The sequence below is a fragment of the Colletotrichum aenigma genome (genome assembly GCF_013390185.1).
Source record: "Colletotrichum aenigma strain Cg56 chromosome Unknown KSG_Cg56_contig08, whole genome shotgun sequence".
Lineage (NCBI taxonomy): Eukaryota > Fungi > Ascomycota > Sordariomycetes > Glomerellales > Glomerellaceae > Colletotrichum > Colletotrichum aenigma.
Window position 1 is genome coordinate 1513733 of NW_023500914.1, and position 19575 is coordinate 1533307.

The 19575-nt window shown below is 53.8% G+C and overlaps 8 protein-coding genes across 8 annotated transcripts; 3 read left to right on the forward strand and 5 right to left on the reverse strand.

Annotated features, from left to right (window-relative positions):
* CGCA056_v011936 (Secondary metabolism regulator LAE1) lies at positions 1-1605 on the reverse strand (the record flags this gene model as incomplete). Its single annotated transcript, XM_037327180.1, has 9 exons — positions 1-49; positions 132-551; positions 618-755; positions 805-839; positions 902-1056; positions 1122-1163; positions 1231-1321; positions 1385-1423; positions 1480-1605. 9 exons carry the CDS (start codon positions 1603-1605, stop codon positions 1-3), a joined length of 1095 nt encoding a protein of 364 aa, XP_037173883.1.
* Positions 1606-2649: 1044 nt separating this feature from the next.
* CGCA056_v011937 (uncharacterized protein) lies at positions 2650-5078 on the forward strand (the record flags this gene model as incomplete). Its single annotated transcript, XM_037327181.1, has 3 exons — positions 2650-2951; positions 3001-3295; positions 3351-5078. 3 exons carry the CDS (start codon positions 2650-2652, stop codon positions 5076-5078), a joined length of 2325 nt encoding a protein of 774 aa, XP_037173882.1.
* Positions 5079-5335: 257 nt separating this feature from the next.
* CGCA056_v011938 (uncharacterized protein) lies at positions 5336-5877 on the reverse strand (the record flags this gene model as incomplete). Its single annotated transcript, XM_037327182.1, has 2 exons — positions 5336-5698; positions 5770-5877. 2 exons carry the CDS (start codon positions 5875-5877, stop codon positions 5336-5338), a joined length of 471 nt encoding a protein of 156 aa, XP_037173976.1.
* A 1346-nt stretch (positions 5878-7223) lies between these two features.
* Positions 7224-8181, forward strand: CGCA056_v011939 (uncharacterized protein; the record flags this gene model as incomplete). The annotated part of the gene is made up of 2 exons (XM_037327183.1): positions 7224-7623; positions 7682-8181. 2 exons carry the CDS (start codon positions 7224-7226, stop codon positions 8179-8181), a joined length of 900 nt encoding a protein of 299 aa, XP_037173876.1.
* A 552-nt stretch (positions 8182-8733) lies between these two features.
* THIO-1 (Thioredoxin-like protein) lies at positions 8734-9357 on the forward strand (the record flags this gene model as incomplete). Its single annotated transcript, XM_037327184.1, has 2 exons — positions 8734-8787; positions 8905-9357. The coding sequence occupies 2 exons, from the start codon at positions 8734-8736 to the stop codon at positions 9355-9357; spliced, it is 507 nt and encodes a 168-aa protein (XP_037174571.1).
* A 622-nt stretch (positions 9358-9979) lies between these two features.
* Positions 9980-11455, reverse strand: CGCA056_v011941 (uncharacterized protein; the record flags this gene model as incomplete). Its single annotated transcript, XM_037327185.1, has 1 exon — positions 9980-11455. The coding sequence occupies one exon, from the start codon at positions 11453-11455 to the stop codon at positions 9980-9982; it is 1476 nt and encodes a 491-aa protein (XP_037174572.1).
* Positions 11456-12386: 931 nt separating this feature from the next.
* Positions 12387-13583, reverse strand: CGCA056_v011942 (uncharacterized protein; the record flags this gene model as incomplete). The annotated part of the gene is made up of 1 exon (XM_037327186.1): positions 12387-13583. One exon carries the CDS (start codon positions 13581-13583, stop codon positions 12387-12389), a length of 1197 nt encoding a protein of 398 aa, XP_037174573.1.
* Positions 13584-15377: 1794 nt separating this feature from the next.
* Positions 15378-16576, reverse strand: cah-0 (Carbonic anhydrase; the record flags this gene model as incomplete). Its single annotated transcript, XM_037327187.1, has 3 exons — positions 15378-15657; positions 15707-16380; positions 16433-16576. The coding sequence occupies 3 exons, from the start codon at positions 16574-16576 to the stop codon at positions 15378-15380; spliced, it is 1098 nt and encodes a 365-aa protein (XP_037174335.1).
* Positions 16577-19575: the final 2999 nt, after the last annotated feature.

Consider the following 19575-nt stretch of genomic DNA (forward strand, 5'->3'; position numbering starts at 1 on the left):
TCACGACTCTTGTCCATCAACCTCGGGTTTCTTCCCATAAAGCGCATACCTATTATGTCGTCGTGTTAGCTTTGAGACGGAGTTTGCGGAGAGATCGCCGCATCTCAAAAGCGGCAAAAGTGCAAACTTACGCCGGCCAATACGCATGGATACTGCGATCCTTGAATTCCTTCCGGAGCTCAACTAAGAAAGCCTGAACCTCCTCCTTCTTCCACCCAAGTCCTCGGGTCAAAGGGGCCATGGTCCAGGCTTCAATACCAGACATGGAGTTCTCGTGCGCCCATTCGCCGAGGAGCTTGTATCGAGGGTCTGCTGGCCATGTATTCGTGGGCCACTTTACCTTTTTGATATGGATTTCGATGAATCCGATATCCCTCATGACATTTACAAGATCTGGAATGTCCTGAAATGACCGGTTAAGCACGGTGGCGGCTTCCCCAAGTAGCGCAAAGCACCGGACAATAGCAGCATCCGGCCTCAAGGTGCCGTCGTCTGACTGAGGCATAAGGTCTATCTCCTGGAGCTCGAGGTATCCTCCTGGCGTAAGATTGCTGTTTCATTCTTTTAAGATGCTGTTTCGTGCAGTCTGAAGAGGTAGTGACGAAGCAAGCACTCACTCATAAGCTCTTTGAACCAGTTGTTTCCAGTTCGAAATGCTGGATGTCATCATTCGACTGTGGATGTAGTCGAACGGCCGAGAGAACAGCCAAGGCTCTTCGATATCATCGACCTCAAACCGAACATTGGGGGGCACCCTGTCAAGAATTAGAGACGCATGCGGTGAGTTTCTCGGCGAAATCATACTCTGCCTGCGGAGGAGAAAGGTCCACTCCTACGATCTGCATGATGTTTTAAGTTTAGTATACGAACGAAGGAATATCATCAGGTTCTGCTGACAGACCTCTGCTTCCGGGTGAAGGTCGCCAAATTCGATGGCCCAGATGCCGGTTCCGGTTCCCACATCAAGTACGCGTTTGACCTTAGAATCCTGTTCATTTGGAGGCGAGAGACCGAGCTTGCCTTCCAAAGTAAGAAGGAACAAGTGATGCTGCAGATCTGGGAAGGCCGTCAACAACATCCAGCAGAGAAGAAAGGGTCGCCCGTTCCACCCAGCCACGCACCTAATCTGTCGCTTTCCCTTTCGTCGTTAGGGTAGGAATATTCTGCATCGATTAGCAAAACTAGTCCAGGGAAGTGGCTAGAATAGCATTCTTCGGCCGGAAGATTTACTTCCGTCTTTGTACCTATGGTACGTGCGGCCGTTTTCAACGCGATAATTGTAGATCGATTCCGCCAAGCTGGTCTTCGAAGACGCAACGCTCTGCCGAAAAGCAGTGAGTGGGTTGTTCAACACAATCTTTACAGAGTACAGCTAAAACCTCACGCTGCCAATATCGGACGCCGCATCGTCAATATCCTGGGCCTAAGGCAATGAATCAGATCAAGCCGTAGGGCCCGAGAGATGCGCGCGCAAGTTACCTGGGGATCGACCTCGATTTGCGGCTCATCGGCAACTTGGATGTCTCCACTCCCAGGCTGGGAAACAGTTGTAGCAATGGGAGCTGTAGCTGGCGCTGGTGAGGTTGCGTCGTTTGGTGCCGACATTTCGATTGTCGATATGTGCAGGGAGTTACCACCTGTTCAACTTTTCCTGCGGTTCTTTGAAGAAGATGGAGAGAACGAGTCCAACGGCGAGCCTTTTAACTACTCAACAAACCTGATTTTACCCCTCTCCTTGGCTGGAGACAATTATGCAGGCTGGTGGCAGAGATGCATGCCCACGCAGCTTGTGTTGGAGCGAATGTCCAGAAGTAGACACAGGACCGCGTTTGGCCCATTTCCCCCACCGCCCCTGATGTTAACGGTGTTTCGACCGTTCCAGAGACCATGCTTTCTTCTGCATTCATATTTCGAACCTGAGGGTTTGTGGAAGAAGTGGGTTCCTTGCCTCGATGTTTCCAGAGCCTGACGGGTTTCTCTCATGAAGGATCGACATGAATTTCGCAGCGGAGACCAAGCCACCAACATCAAAAGAGCAGCATACACAGCTTCTGAAACAATAAGGCATTATTATTTGAAATCGGAAGGTACATAACCTTGTCACTTTCGAGCTTCCTGAAGTATAACGTCTACGTTATACCTCAACTTTCGAAATGCAAGTTACCTGCATGGATCTCAAAACCATCAAATGCAGATTGCAAGATGAACGAACGCCTTTTATCTTTTGCGAATGAGATCTCAGTCATCAAAGCCAATACAATTTGAACGTGTTTCGCAGTGACTACAGTGCTACGCGTTTGAAAGAGACTCGCTTGAAACTTCACACACGCTTGTACTTGTCGATGGGGTCAACGCCCACGGTGCGGACGGCTGCGACTCGCAGGCAGTGAAGGGTCTCGACAAAATAGAAAGCTATTTCCAGAGAATAGGAATCTCCTTAGGGTTAAAACTCTTTCCTTCCATGCTATTGCACAAAATTTCAGCCCGAAAGAAAAAAAAAAACCAGAAGGAGGAAACAAACACAACATCCAAAGAAGCTTCCACACACTCCCCATTTCACCGTCGCTCGAGCCCTTGAAGACTTGATTTCCTAACCATTTCTGCTTCCACACAAGCCGGGCCGGCATCTCGGACTTTTCGAAATTCGCCATGGCTACTACTAGCACGAGATCGATTTCGGAGCTCTACAGATCCTACAAGAAGTTGACGAATGACTTTTTGACCTGGCTCTGGTGCCAGCATCGCCTCAAAGCACCCACCGAAACCGACCTGAAGTTCAAGTCCACAGCCGACATTCTGAAGACATCTCAGCTGCTGCAAGAGTCCAAAGCGAAGGTTCCGGTCTCCGTGATCGGGTCTCTTCGAAAGGCGATTAAAACGCGGAAGCTCGTCGCTGACATCTACCAGCAGTTTGGCGCTGGTCACCACGGGCACGATGCATTCATTGACAGGTCTGACTTTCCAGAGCTGAATACAGGGCTCAATACTGACAGGCAACAGACTCGAGGAAGTCCTTTCCACACTGACTCCTCTGGTGAAGGATAACCGAGCTCCTTCGGTAGACGGATCCAACACAGACGATGAGCCCTCATCCAATCGCTTTTACCACCTCCCGACTGTTGAGTCTGAGCTCGACGGAGAGGACGCCCCCATCGAAACCGGCCACAAGCATCGCAGCTCGCCCTTGTCTTCTTCGTATATTGCGGACCCCTCGAACGAGTCCGGCACACCGTCCGACTTTTTCTTGGAAGATGATTACATCCGCGAGGTGTTCGAGGCTGCGTATTTCATAATGGTAAATACCATTCCTACCTCACTGAGCTTGTAATCTTCAGCTGACGTGAGGTCAGGAGCTGGACAGTGTCCACACATTGCTCAAGAAGTGCTGGATGGATGCGTCTCGCGGCACCCTGCCGTTGCCCTTGGCGGCTTGGATGACCAACTTCGCCATGTACACAATCGCCAGAAGAACCCCGCCGAAGTTCGTACAGGTTTGCGTCGCCATGTCCGTCTCCCCCGAGTGTACGAGCCAATTCTTTTCACAACTCTCCGACAAGGTCGATCCGAGATCTTTCGTCTCAGACGCACGCCGCTTTTTCATGCTCGCCCAGACCGTCAACGAATACGGTCAAACGCTCTCAGGCGAACCGAGGCCGATGATTCAAGGAAAGAACATGATTTGCCACAACCCTGGATGTGTTTGCAAGTTCAATGCCTCATACGAAGCTGCTTTCGGTGGTAGCCACACTGCAGAGGTTGGAGAGGAGCTTTCCGAGTCTGACAAGGCGATGGTGTGCTCAATTTTCGACATCGTTCGTGCCGACCTCGACACAGAACGAGCAATCGGTATCTTGGAAGCCACGAAACCCTTGTCATGCGGGTGTTTCACTCCGATCTGCGATTCGTTCTTCTTCACTGCCAGAGATTACCTCTCGCAAAGCGTCCTCCTGGCCTCGTCGAGAATAGCCGCGGCTTTTAACCTGTACCTTCTTACGGAAGAATCGATCACTACCTCGGAGGCCACAATCACCCGGCCTCATTACCGCTTCAAGTCAATCCGCCTGGCTATCGGCATGCGAAAGAGCGTCTTGCCAGTTTTGGAGGCCGTCAATGAGATGATTCCAAATTGCGACAGAGCCAAATACTGGCAGGGCCAACTCCACGAATTTCTCAACGCTCTAACAGCCTACGTCTCTGAGAAGAGTTTCGACACGTACCACACGTCGCCCTGGGTCGCAGGCAGCCACATGATGGAGTTGCTAAACGCGGCTTTCGGTTACGGCTTCCGCATAAATTCGGACTGGGCAGTCATCTCGGCTACTTTGCATCTATACAACGCCATGCGCCGCTCCGTTGCCGAGACGCCTAGAATACCAGTGTTCGAAGAACTTTCCCGAGTCCTCATTCAAAGCATCTTTGGAGGGAGCATGCCAGAGAGAAACTTCTGTTCCACATTCCGTCGCATTGTGTACAACAGCAAAGTCGAGAAGGGCGACGTTTCGCGTGGCGGTTCCAAAATGTTCCGCCTGGAAGCTGGATTCGTACAGCTCCCGCAGCTCATGGAAATCAACTCCCATCTGCTTGACCAGCACTTTTCAAATCACGACAACAGCGCGCTATTCCGCGGAGATGTCCTCGGCATTCCCTACCAACCAGCTTTAGGCCCCAAGTCGTACTACAAGATCAGAGACACTCAGGCTAAGCTGAAACTATCCGAGTACATGGAGAAGGCTAAGAACACGGTCCTTCTGGATATCGAGGGACCTCAGCCTATCGCTCGCATAAACCTCTTTGCCGTCTTCATTCTGTGCAGCAGATTTCTCAACAAGCTCGGCAGCCTCGGCAAACCGCACATGCCGAAGGGCATTTGGTCATCGTTCGTCAGTGATCAGCTCAAGAATGATCTTGTTGTTGGTCGCTGCGATGCAGAATTCTTGATGGAGTCCATCGACGATTTCTCGAGCAGTAAACAGGGCAGACGTTACTTACAGCGGACGGGCCCTATTCGTGACGCCATCAAGGCCTTCAAAGAGATCGACCCAGAGACGCCTTTGTCGCAATGCATGTGGGATTTCTGAGAAGGGGCCAGATTTTGGGGACGCGCTAGGGTCCTCATTGAAAACAAGATTACGGTTCTTGAGAACTTTCTTTGTGTTCTACGAAGTCAAATATTGAGTTCTTGGCAGCCCTTCAAGTTGAATGGAGGGAACAATAGTCGAAGGATGTGTTTGGAGTACGGAATTGTATAAAGCAAATTGTACTGATTGGAGCATTCGCCCTTTCATCGGCTCACGTGTCTATAGAATTATTTACATGAACCTCGTCCTCAAACCAGTTACTTCTTCAGGACACAGTTGTGAGGGTTGCCGGTACCGTCAGGCTTAAGCTTGCCTCCAATACCGCAGAACTTGAGATCCTTGGTGTAGTACACCCGCATGGGTCCAGGGCTGTTGCTGCTGCCCTTCTTCGCGTTGTAATCGTACGGCTTGCCGCTCTTGAGAACAGGCAGCTCCCAGACGTCGCTGCCGCAGCCGCTGGCAAACTTCATCACGTTGCCCTGGTTACCGAACGGCTTGGGGTATCCGCTCCCAGTCCCGGTCTTGGTCTTTGCATCGCGGAAGAAGCCGATGGCCTTGTCCTGGCTGATTTCGCCGTAGAGGACGCCGTCGTTGTTGGCACCGGCTTTGCAGATGTATACCTGTTGTTTAAGTCCATGTTAGTGTACTGATGTTTTCAAGTTGTGTGTGCTACGGAGGAGTTTGTTCGTACCTGACCGGCACGAGCCTCGAGGGAGAACTCTTCGTTCGGGTTGGGAACGGGGCTGGCAATGGCGACTGAGGCGGCAAAGAGCCCGAGGAAGTATGTGTAGGCAACCATTTTGAGAGATTGGAGTTCAAGGATAACGTGTTTGTTAAGTTGCTTGGTGGTTTGTTGGAGAGTGTGCGTTGTTGAGTTTGATGATTCGGAAACTCTTGTGGTTTTGAGGCCTGCATTATATATCATTCGAGCCACCGTCAATAACAAGGCGTTACATGAACCATCGTTAGGCAACCCCGAGAACCATCGGAACACTAGGCAAAGCAAAGGGATTTCTGTTTCTAGATCCACGTGCAAGCTACCGCCCAGAAACGGAGAAGACGAACTGAAGGATTGATCGGCTGTGGAGAGCTAGACTGCATGTCAGACGTTGTATGTAACCCAATTCATACATCAGGCTATGCCGTCGCCCGAGTGTGGGTTGCATCGAGCGCATTCGGGATAAATTCTCAGGAGCAGGCATTAGATGAAAAAGTTTAAAGCGAATTGCCGGGGCTGTTGTTGGCACTGAATAGCCGTGGGCTTGCGGTCTAGCTTCTCTTAGCCAAGTCTAAGTCCGGATGGTAGCAATTGAGTGATCGTCTGTGGGGGAGTTGGACCGCATGTCAGCTCCCAGGACTAACCTAATCCGCAGGGAAGGCTATGCTGTAGCCTAATTCGTCGTGTTCTAGGTTGCTCCAAGACATTATAATCACTCTATTCGGGACTTTCAGGCTTCAAAATGACATTCGAGAGTTGACCAAGGCTGACTTAAAAATGTACTGGCGAACAAAAAGACCATGCAGGTTGCACCGCTGAACATCGCAGTCGAAACGTCACCTTAAGGGGAATGATGCTCACAGGATGATGAAAAGAGTCTCACGAAAGCCTTCTCATGACCGTTTTTGTCTTACCTTGAAAAGGGACGACGGGCAGAGCTGGGCAACGACGAGCTCCGCCCGTGGGCGGTAATGTCTCTATGTATCTCGGTTTCTAGACATAAGCCACAGGGTCTCGAATCCTTCCTTGATGGACGGAAGGAGAAAGTAGCTGAAAAGCGAGGTTCATGCAAGTCGGCTTGACAAATATGTGCTACTGTCAGATCCTACGGCTAAAAGATCCGTGGGAAGACGGGTCTCACCGGGGACGGGGGGCGCAGAACGCGGGCCGGAATGAAGCTAGTCTATTTTTAGGCGGGTCGTTACACGGCGGGTCCCGCGCCCGCCGCCCCTGCTCTAGGCAGCTGCTTCCCCAACTTACATCGCAACTTCGTCATGCTCTAAGCAGGCTAACTCTTACCCAAACCGTTTTTTCAGAAGTTCTATCACCCACCAACGACCTTGACTATCATCACTTCCTCACGTCACTACTCTCTTGCAACCTTGAACATCCAACAGTGCAGCACCACATACCTACCTCAGTCCAACATGTCTGGCGTCCAGCTACAGATCCCCGGTGACGCGCCGGCTTTTGCTGGTCAAGTCGTTGAGATAATCAACTCCGTACTTGGATCCTCGTCACAAAAGCTATCATCAGAGGATGCAGCCAGAGCAATTGACGAGTTGTTCAATCAACAGTACCAAAAAGACGGCACTGCGGGTTCATTCCTCTGGTGGTTCTGGGACCTGGTACACGACCTTGCGTTGCAGATCCCCTACAACAGCCAGGAGCAAGAACAACTCACAGCTGTCATCAAATCTTTAAATGACCTTCCCCCCAAGACAGTAAGCTTAGGTCAAGAATGGGGCACTGACGGCGCCGATTCTGTGCCTGTCTGGACGGGCTTGCCCATGTTCGGCAACACCTTCCGCGAAAAGCTCGATACTGGTAAGCAATCCTAGCACGCATGTGGTAATGACGATGTCTGACATTTTTGGAATTTCAGTGAACCTGCAGACTTCCGAAGAACAGGACAAGCAAAAAGCCACCAATCTCCAGGCCTATGCCGCAAGAGTAGCCGGACTCGGCCTTGTACCGTTTGAGATATACGCGATCTGGGCTTCCGTCGATGCCTTGGAGGGCACAATGAAGCCCATTCGAGGTGGCCCGGATGAGGTCGACTCGGACCCTTCTGCGGTACCGGATATCTCCTTCAAAGTCGCCATCGCTGCGAACTGGATGAAGTACGCTGGCCACCGTCTGTACGGGCGGGATGAAGAGGTGCATGGAGCTACGGCCGGTCCGCTTTGGAAGCTGGACAAGAAGGAAGCAGTCAAGCTGCATCGCAAGCTTCGCGGAACCGATGGACTCTGTTCAGATAGATGGGGTCTATGGAAGGAAAGATTCGCGACAATTCGTGATGCGGAAGGGGTTGATGATGCTGCCCGCAAGGATGCAGGGGCTGCGTTGGATGCGATGGAGCAGGTTGAACAGGGTCGTAAGTAGAAGTATATTAGCATGGTGCTGGGTCTGCAATAGACTTCGAGAGACTCTGTATCTTTACCGCTACTGGAGATGAAACAAAATCATTTTCTCTTCAAAGTGTTTGCATCTGGCAACTTGTGTATCTCGAGGACTTGACGGATAAATCGAACAGGTAGGTGCACGTACCCAGCATACCTATCGTAATTGTTTCCAAGCCCGATAATCGAGGAGCCTGATGGAGCAGATGAGAAATGGGGCCAGAAAAGTATCACAAGCAAAAAAGACATCAAAGGGGTTCAGATAGGGCTAATGAAGTTTATGACGACATTACTTACACCGTAGATAGTTCGGAATGGGTACTTGTTGTCAGTCTGGCTTCGGGTGCCATCTGGCACCAGATGGGATTCTAGATATGCACAGCTGGCCATTTTGAATTCTAGAGTGGGGTAAAATCACCTTTGCGCCATCGTACGGGCTCGCTCACATTTCTAACTTCTTCAACGCTCACCTCACACTCACCTGCTGCGCCAACTGTCATCGTTCGCACGTTCAAGGCGATTCGAGAGACTCACGATGGAGACCTCAACGTACATCTTTTTGGCAGTCGCCATATTCTTCATCGCTCGCGTAAGTAAATTCAGCTGGGCCACCAAGCCGCCCGACCGTCCCTGCCGCCTGTCGAAGAGACCACGGACTGCTTTCGCCATCAACCTCACCCTGAATCCTTACTGACATCCCATCTAGATGCTCTTCGCCAACCGCTCGCCGATCCCCGAGACATCCGGCAAAGTCTACAAGCTGACCAGCCAAGCCGAGCTGGACGCGCTTCTCGCCTCGACCAAGCACGTCATCGTCGACTTCTACGCCGACTGGTGCCCGCCCTGCCGCGCCATCGCGCCCGTCTTCTCTGAGTGGGCCGACAAGCACGCCGCCGAGGGTAGTCTGGCTTTCGCAAAGGTCAACGTCGACCACGTCAACGCCATCGCCAAGACGTACAACGTCACCGCCATGCCCACCTTCGTGTTCTTCCGCGACGGCAAGCCCCAGGGCATCGAGGTCCCCGGCCTGAAGCCCCGTCAGTCTGTGAGCTTCACCAGCGAGGGGCTGGTTGACCGGGTGAGGGGTGCGGACCGTGCCGCGCTGCAGGCTGTCGTCAACGCCTTGGCTGGACCGCAGGAGGGTGCCAAGAAGGAGTGATGGGGACGACAGGGCATTTAAGAATGTGGTGTCCTTCGCGCTTGTGGCCAGCTTCGACATGCCGTTTACTAGCACCAGTTCCTCTCAGAAGCAAAGGACGGGAATGTGAGGTGCTTATCATTCGAGATGAACTAAGTTCTGTTAGAGCTATCGCCGTGGATAAGTTGTCTCTTCTGTGAAAGAACCACATGCCTTATGCTTGAGGCGTGGTTCACAAATCAAGACTGAGGAGGACATCTGCCTGCTTCTTAAGTAGTGACGGTTATCCTGCAGTAATTAAGCACAATGGCTGTCTTGATGTGGCATACAAATGCTTTCATTCAATACTATTCAACTCAGAGCCTCGCTTTGTCCGAAGTCAGTTTTACCGTAACAAACCTTGCGCAGATAGCGGATCAAGGCGGTCAGAAGACCGCATGGGCACGCTAGAGATTCTGCGCAACACTGATTGAGGGAAAAAAAAAAAAAAGACAGGACTTGTGTATCTGTGTCTGTTGAAATTTCGCAAACTTGAGAATTACTATCGCGAATGAACCCAGAACTGCCGTCAATGCCAACGTGTGTATCTCCTCATGTTTCCTGCTCATAGTCAAATTCCATGATTTCTTAACGACGAATGCGTCTACAACCGGCCAACTATATGCGCAAGCCGCGCTGTCACATAGCTCAACTGTCCATCATTAAAAGCGTCGACAGCCTTTCCCGCCACACGGCTCAACTGTCCACCATTCCAGGCATCGATAGCCTTTTCCGCAACGAGGCTGCTTGCATGCGGTATCGGCTGGAATATCTCATTCACCAGGGCGATCAGAACGACCAATCCGAGGATCTTAGCGATGGAAAGATTCCAGTTGTCGTGTAGGTCTTTCAAATCGTCCCATTTTGCTTCCATGACAATCTTGACACTATCGTCAACGACGTGTTGGCTTATCTTTTCCCCAATCTCTTGTCCAAGACCGAAAGCGTTGCTTCTTGCGTTGTTCAGGCCGTATGATTTAGGATGGTCGATTTTTAGCTGCTCGGCGGTTGATGTAGGCGCTTCAATTTTAAACTGTTCGGGCCCCGATCCGGACACTTCGGTTGTCAGATGTTCGACTTCAAGCTTCTCGGCCCCTGATACGGACGACCCGGCTGCGACAGAGTTGTTGGTGGCGGGGCTGGTCAAGTCAGTATCATGACCGGGCCCAAGATCGGCCGTTGCGGGTGCTTCCGGCAGATCTACATTTGCTAGATTCATCTCGTTCATGGTCGTAGTTTGGACGGTTGCCGAAACATCGGTTAGAGTGTTCTTTGTCAGAGCAGCGCCTGGCATGTCGACAGTATCTGTAGTCATGGAGTGGGCCATGAGAGGTTCTTCCGCTAATTGCGTGGCGGGGCATGGAATGTCGCTGTCGTTGGCATCTTGGAACATTGACGTGGGATCGGGAATGCTGACGTTGGTATGCTCCGGAACGTGAATGTGGAGTGGCATATGACCGTAAACGGGGAGAGCATGGACTGCAGAAGCAGCGGCATACGTGGCATCGGTGATCTTGTCAGCGAACTTCGCTACGAAGGCGTCTCCTATGTTGTCGAAGCCAATGATACCCAAAGTCGCTGACATGCACGCGGCCTTGAGGGTGACGCCAAGCACAACATCTACCAACGGGTGGTGGCGTTTCTTCGCTTTGTACTCCTCCTCCTCCTCTTTTCTGAATGACTCGTCATACGATCGACGGGACTTTATCTCCCTTCTGACGCGATGGCAATTCCTTGACGGTATGCCCAACTGCCAGAGATTCACGGCGATGGACACGCCGAACGGAGGGCAGGCAGCGGTGAGCCCGGAAGATGCGGTTACACCGAAGACGGAACCAGATACGGCTCGTCTTGCGCTTCCCATGATTACCAGAAGCTTCTTGTGATCCAGTTTGTGAATGCTCTTCTTGTCGAGGTGATGATTCAGCTTGAGATTGAGGTTTTCAGCAAGCCACCCGGGTGATTTCCTGGATTTCTCCACAAGCCACTTGGATCCTCTTTTAAGTACCCCTCGACGGCTGCGCTGGCTGTCGGGCCTTTTGTCCACGAATCCATCGCTCAGCACAGAGATTTTGCCCATGATGAGGGGAAGCGAGCACGGGGACGATAGAGAATGAATGAGTCTGACGTGGGTGAATGCCAAGGGGTCAAAAGTTCCGAGAGGGAGTGATAGAGAAAGGAACCGAATGTGGGATCATGAACTCTCCGGAAGAAAGAACGTGTAGCATATGTGGTGCAGAGAATTACAGGCTCGGCGGCCTGGCAGCTTTATAGAATGCAACATTATGGGGACATGCTGGTGGAAAAGGATTTGGAAAGAGCATTTGCGTATCGGGAAAAGAAGTGAGACAAGTCCGCGTACAACGCAACCTCATATTGTCGGCCTGTTCCACGAGTAACAGAAATTTATGATGCAACCGCTGATTGGTTGATGGCATGATACTTTGGCTCTGCTAGCCATTGCTGCGAATTAATGTCATCTAAATAACAAAGTAGGATTTCCATAGCAGAATCGCTTCTTCAACATCAAATCGGGATAAGCCGGAAAATTGGCCATTGTTCACCTCACTGACACGAAGAAAAAGAAAGCAAACTACAATCGGGTCACGTACCCGGGATGGCTGAGCCTAAGAAGCGAAGTTGGCCAAGCCAAAAAACAGTTCGTCCACGTCGGACAAACAGGGGAGTGTGAAAGCAAACCCGGTTGGATGTAAGCATGGCACAAAACAGGCAAGGGGCCTTCTCATGATAAATCATCGCTGCAGCCCCACCTACACTCAGGTACGATTTGATCATCATTTGTCCACATTGACGGGCTGTGAAGCAGCATAGCCACGATAGTTCACCGAAAACCAAGACATTGCAGTTCCTGGTGGCCCTTTTGGTAAAGCTAGCCTCCGTGCCTCCATAGAGGCCAGAGAGAGACACGCGACGGCACCAGCAAGTAGACATCGTGACATCTTCCCCGCTTCGCCTTCCCGTACCTTGATATTTCAAAAGGATGATCAAGCTTACAATCTAAGCTTGGTCAGCTCCTCCTCCACCACCTTCCCCCAAGCCCTCTCATTCTCCCTACTCTCCCTCCAAAGCTCACAAATCGCCCTCACATGGTTCACAACCAGATGCACCCTCTCCTGCACCGCCGTGTACTTCACCCCGTCAACAACATCCTCCCCAATCCCCCGTTCCCTACAAACCTCCCGCGCCCACCCCCTCATCCGATCCCTCTCCCTCCTCGCCTCCTCCCCCTCCCCTCCCCACGGATACAGAAACGCGTTCGGCGGATCCCACCTCGGCCCCGGCACAACCCCGCCAAACTCCCAATCCAACACCCCCGTCACCGTCCCATCAGCTTCGTCCACCATCACGTTCGCCAGATGCAAGTCCCGGTGCGCGAGCACATACACCGTATCCCCCATCTCCCGCTCATGTTCCTCCTCCCTCACCCACGCCCGCAACCCCTCCAGCCGGGGCACCAACCCCCTCGCCCATTGCAGCGCCGCATGCCGACTGATAACGTGCACATACCGCCCCAGCGCCGCGTCCACATGCGCCGCCCACGAGGGAAACGGCCCGTCGACCGGGTTCAGACTCTCCACCGTCTCGCCCGTGCCGGCCCAGAACCGCTCCACCATCGGCGCCATCCAGAACCACTCGTCCACCACCGGGCCCGGCACAATCTCCCCGGCCTCGTCGACCCTCAACCCGCCGACGTGCTTCCACCGCGACTTCTCCCTCAGCTCCGCCAGGTACCCCACCAGCTGCTCGACAACCCTCCTCCTCACTGCACCGCTCATCCCCCAAAACACCTTATCAGCACTACATCCCCGCACCCTCTCGAGCAAACTAAACTCGCACCCCAGCACGTTCTCACACCCGCTGTCCCACCGCACGACCGCAGGCACAGGTACGCTAGTGTTCTCCCTCACCCAGCGCATCATCGCGATCTCGTTCTCCGTCTTGATGCGCGGGAGGTGGTCGCCCGACACGCGCAGCACGAGCGTGACGCTGCCGTCATCGTTTGGTCTGGCGGGCGCCAGCGCGGGCGCGGCCGAGGCGGGGAAGTGGAGCAGGTAGATCCGGTGGAAGGCGGCCGTGACGGTGAGCGGTTCGGTGGATGTCGGCGCGGGGAGGCCGAGGGAGGCGGCGAGGGCGAGGATCGTGGCGGGGGGGTGCAGGGGCGGGAGGTGCGATGCGGGGTCGTCCATCTCTACGGTGTTATCAGTAAGCCCAAGTTAGGTGAAGGCTGTTGGGATGGATTTGGTGGGAGTGTGAAGAGTGGTCTGACTGGTTTCCGGGAAACGGCCCGTGAGATTCTTATACGTCCGGCTTACCTCCCAAATTATTATCTACAACTCGCACCTGCCAGTAAGACATTAGTCCCGGCACACCGGGCCCGAGAAAAGAACGGGTCCGATCGGCGTCGTCCCGATGAATCATCCTGTATACATCTATCCCACACCACCACCCGGAGTCATCCAGTCTTTTGGCGTGTGTCCTCGCACAAACACAGTCAGCCATCCCAACGGGTGCGGTGCGTCACCCACACCAATGAACTCAAACCACCTAATCTAACGAACACCACCCTTTCACCCTCTCCTCTTCACCAACCCTAACCCCTGACTCCCTTACTCGACCACCGGCACGAGTCGTCGGCCAGGTTTCAAACCATCCGACTGACAACCTCCCCCCCCCCCAACCTAATCCTTACAAACAACGAACCCCCTTGTTGCGAAGGACGGAAAAGACGGAAAAACAGCAAGCGTATCCCAAAAGTTCCTTACCTTCTTCGTTCTCGTTATCAATCAGATCAAATTCATGCAGCCCCAAAAACAGCGAGATAACCCCGGCCATGCAAAAGTCCCCGTGCCCAAGTCTTCTGCCGACGCATCTAATCAGCGTAGGGCTGCACTAATAGCCTCACCGCAGCCGCTTAATCTATCTCTAATCAACCTCCCGCATCCTCATACCGACAAGGCCAAAGAGCACAAACACAACACCTCTTGGATTGATCGGCACTTTCACCTCTGCCATCCTTCACATCACGGCTCTCAGAAAACTCGACCGACGGAAACCCCTACCCAACAACGTCTCACGGACTTTCAGGCCGTCCCACCGCAACGGCCAACTTTGCGCCGCCACCACGACTCGCACCCAAACCCATCCGCAAGCAAGCCCACCCCTGTAATGAGTCGCCTGAAGAGCCGCGCAACCGGCGTGCCAAGAAAACTGAACTCGTGCCCGTCTCCCAAGATTTGCTGATTTTCCCACTTCTAGCAGAATGATGCGCGCGTGGCGCTTCTATTTACGCAGTCTTGGTATCTTGGCCAAACGTGAAAGCTGAAAGAGATAAATAATGAACATCTCCCCGGCGGGGAGATGCAACTTAGGGCTCGACCAAAAGCACGTCATTTGCTAGGTAGGTAAGAAGCGAAGGATGACTCGCAACTCATGACTCTTCCCAACGGAATTATGTATACTCTTCATATCTTTTATCCATTAGGTATCTTGACTCGAATGCTATGCATTGGGACTTTGGAGCCCCGTGGTATCTCCCCCAACGAGTCACTGTGTCTAGTTTGTTGCCAACCGCTCTTTTTTGCCAAGCCATTCATCCCATCTTGTACATCAAGAATAGACGTCTTTCATCTAAGCCAGACGGCAACCACAAAGGAAATCACTGGATATCTACACATGTTTTCTCGTAGACAAATGAGATGCCCGGGTGCAACTGTCCTTCAATTAGTCATGTCTGTAGACACTCGCGCAGCTGGCTCGCGTAAAAAACACTGTAGTCTTGTCTCAGCTGCGCATGTTGCGCCCGGGGCTTTTCTTTCCGACGGAGGATCCTCCCTTCACCCATCGACTCGCATGACGCCGGGCAGTCGAACTCAAAACAGGCATCCCGCAACCTTGTGTTCCCAGTTCATCCCGCGCTGAGTGATTCCAGTGTCCTGTCATGATATCGTCTCGTCGCAATCGTCACCGTTCGCGGTAGTTGTTTATGCGTGAGCGGCAGGGGCAGCGGCCTCGGCAGCGGGAGCGGCAGGGGCGGCAGCGACAGGAGCAGCAGCAGGCTCAGCGGCGTTGACACTGGCAACAGTCTTCTGGGCGACCTGAAGGATGTTGTCCTGGCCGAGGGTGTTCTGTGGGAAGCGCGCGTTGAAGCCAATGACATCGCGAACGGCGTTGAAGGTCTGGGGCTGGACCATGAGGCGCTGGGTAGAGACAAGCCACTGGACACCCTCGGAGCAGGGAGGGGTTGTAAGAGAGCCCATGTAGCTGCAGCAAAGTTAGTGATAGTCTTGGTGTCAGGCATTTTTTATCTTACCTCTGGAACTGGCCAGCGCTGAGAAGCGTAACGACCTCCTGCATGTCGAGGGCACCAGTCTTGGTGACCGTGCCAGGCTCCTTGATGGCATCCAGAGAAGAGAAGACGGTAGCGAGAAGGTTGGAAGAGGCAGCCTCAGCCTTGACGGGGCTCAGAGTCATGCTGGGTATCGTCTTAGCACCCTCGGCACCCTTGGCGGCGTCGAGAGAGGCGCGGCGGGACATCTTGCTGCGGCGCTCGGCGGCAGTTGTCTTGTTCTTAGCGGCCTCAGCGGCGGGGGCCTCGGTAACGGGGGCAGCGGCAGCAGCGCCCTGCTCAACGTCGATGTAGGTGCCAATGACGGCGATTTCCTGGTTGGCTCCCTCGAAAACCATGTGCATCTCCATGGCCATGCTCCTTCCGGCATCGAGATGCTCGCTAGGCAGGTGGAAGTGGAACTGCTGGAGGGTAAAGTTGGAGCCGCCAACTTGCATCGAGCCTCCCTTGGCGATGACCTCGACGGTGGTTCCCAGGTTCTCAAACTCGGTCTCCTCCATGTTGGGGATCTGCAGGTTGATGGAGCTGCCGGGGAGGGTGTTGAAGGCACCGGCAACCATGTCGATGGGGGACTGAGTCTTTCCGGTGGCGCAGAGGGCGTTGGCGGTAGCGTCCAGAGCAACCCAGTTCAGGGGGCCCTTTGAAGCCTGTTAGTAAAGACGAGGCGAGCTGAGAGGCGGATCTACTCACATTGGTTCCAGAGTAAGCGAAGGTGTTGACCTTGACCTTTCCACCCTCGGCGCGGGGATCCAGATGAGTGCCGTAAGCGCAAGAAGCCAGGACTTGGGAGACGGAAGCGGCAAAGACGCCGGCTGTGAAGAGACGAGAAGGCATTGTAAGGACGGTAGGGTACGGACCAGCTCGTGAAGGCCTACAAAGGATTGAGAGAAGAGAAGAGTAGTGAGCAAAAAAAAAAAAAAGAAAAAAAAAAAAAAGAAAAAAAAAAAAAGTAAATTATTGGTTAAACAGTGTAAAGGCCAGCCCTCTAGGGGAAGAAACGAAACGAACGGGGAAGAGAAGTGAAGTTGGTAAAGGTTGTTGAGGTAAGAAACGAGATGAACCAGGAAAAAAGAGTACGACTGTGTCAAGATGGCATGATGTCTATATAGTTTGGAGCTGGAGTCGTCAGTTGAAGGATCGTTATCGAGATGATCACCCTCGAAAGTCCAGAAATAGCATCAAAGACAGTGACCCATGGGCAGATGCTTGGAGCGGACGAGGCAGGAGGGACAGAATGATGGTGAGGGACTTGGCAAGCGCTTCATCCAGGGTGGTGAGAGGAGGTGGGAGGCGAAGAGGGCGAAATGAGCAGCCGTGGGCGAGTGTAGAACGAGGATAAGGGTGCCTTGCGTTTAGGGATGAGCGCCTCCGTTTCCCATGGTATCGTAGACTTGTTCCTGGCGGTGCTGACGGGGGCGGTTCAAGCTTCTCCATCCAATGCGACAGCATGCCATCTGGACTATGGGACCGCGGGCATGGCCATGGCCAGTGTGTTCTCGCCCGGCAGTGGGCGATGGCTGTCGAGACGGAGGAGAGGGGCCGTTTGCAGGGGCGGGCGGAATGACCAGGGCCCCGGTCTGGTTGACAGGATGGGAGTCCGTCGCCAGGATGAAACTGCCAGGCTCCGGAGGGTTGGAAAGGCTGTGGGGAATATGACCACTTTATCGGTTGAAGGCTTGGCCCAGCAAAAGGTCGAGCAGAAAATCCATGGGGATGCGTAGCACGAGTCTCAATGAGGCAGCGCGACGTGACGGCGAGCGACAGTCTTGGTTCGGACGGAGGCGAAGCCCCGTCCCCATGTTCATGTTCTCTGCGCTGGGTGGTGATCTTCCTCTTGAGACGAAGACGATCAACCGGCGCTCAACACCATGGGGAGCGATCCTTAACGGCAATGATGGTGATTTCCCGGAGGCGGCAGGCGAGGACTAAAAATAAGCAGTCGAAATGATCTGCTGCTAGGCAAACAGCCGTTCAAATGCAGTTCGGAGAAATAAGCGGGCGGGAGGAAATTTCCAAGAGAAGGACAAGAAATGAGGCTCTTTCCAAGAGAAGTCCAAGATATGCAGATGCAACCAAGACCAGAAGGTGGGGAGGGGGAGGCCACTGGACCTTCCATCTTTCCTTCGACGGACAGTTGCAAGCAGGTACGTACACATCTTTGCACGTGTGTTCCATGCTTCGTGCCTTCCTGGGTGAGCAGGTTAAGGTACCTAGGAGGAAGTCTTGACTGGAAGGCGGCAAGTGCGATGCCTGCCGCAGCTTAACCTTCTCTTTTGGTGGAGCAGGAGGAAAAGGGGAGGGAAAGAAGGCTTGGCAGTTCCCGTCTCACGCGTGGCAGTGGCAGTCCTTTCCTGCGTTAGCTGGAGGTTGACAGTGGAGGGCGGTCAGGGACCAGCTCACAGCTAAAAACCTTAATGGGCCGTTGTTAGCGCCCTAAACCTTAAGGCCGTTTAGGGCCTGCCAGCGTCCATTGGAAGGAGGCGCCCAGCACAGGCATCAGGAGTGCCTGCCTCCTCGGACTCTTGCCTGCTGTGTTCGGACGACACAGGGGGAAGGAGGCGGTCCACTTTTCGTACCTTCCAGTCGTCGCAGCTGCGCACTGAGACGACGCGCTGGTCAGGAAGCAGCCAGTTCCAGGCCGCAGCAGGAGGCACCCGCACCGCAGCTTCTTCTCTCAAGTGTCGCAGAGTCGACGCCTCCGGTAGCAGGAACGACTGAATGAGGCCTGACGAAGACATTTCGTGATGAGGCTAGCACAGATCAAGTCATTGGATCCCGTGGGGATGGGTGCGAGAAGGGATGACAGGAAGAAGGGGCAAGAAAAAACCGCCTGATTTTTGCAGAGCCAAGAGCTTGAATGGCTGCCAAGTCAAACCAGGGCGCTCGTGATGGCAGGGGTCGCAGAGGTAAAGGTCTAGCCCCGAGACCCTGGATTGCGCTGCTCCCACTGGTCTTTGGGCAATAAGCTGCCTGACTAAGCTCCCCAGTGTCAGGTCGTGATGTGGGAGGGGCCAGGGCACGCTGGCCGTCTGCGTGGCAGCGTACCATCCAGGCGGTACGCCGCTGAAAGCCCCTTCCCTGCCCGCCGCAAATCCCTCGCTTATTCAGCGCCTCGACCTGCTGCTGGCCACCCTGCTCGTCCACTAACACGCGGCCAGTTGATCACCCACCGGCCGCGCCTCGCCAAGTCTTGCAGCTCCTGATTTCTTCTGGGCGCGTCTCACTCTTCCTAGGGCCTGCGACAAACCATCTGCCTCCACCTCCAGACCATCACCAATTTCATGTTGCACTCGCCTTCTCTTCAGCCCCTCCCCCTCGCCCTCCGCCTCTGCCTGCGACCACTTCCACCAGTCAGCGTGCTTGATCAAGCCTCAATGCGCCTCATCCGCGAGCCACACCACCCCTCAACTGCCCGTCTCGACTTCCCATCGGTACAGCCTGCCTGTCCTTGAATCCTCTTGGCGCGCCTCCAAACGTCAGACGCCCCTCATCGCGCCAAGTCCCAGCGCCTACTGGCATCGCGTCTGATGTTTGACGACGACATGGGGGCCGTTGAGGCCATCCTCATTCTTTTGCGCCCGCCACCACTGAGCACTTCGAAACCGCTGCGGAAAACCCGGTTCCCAGGCTCCACGCGACGACGAACGAAGGGCTCGCTGTCGTTCAGCGGGGAGGCCTGATGTGTTCTGTTTGCCTCGACCATCGCATGGCCCGTACTCGGCTCCCGGCGCGTCATTCGGCCACCGCCCAGAGTTACACTCATGTTCGCTTTCGTTATCCGTATCTCGTCGATGCTCCCCACCGCCGACGGCTTGCCAAGTCGCCCAGCTCTG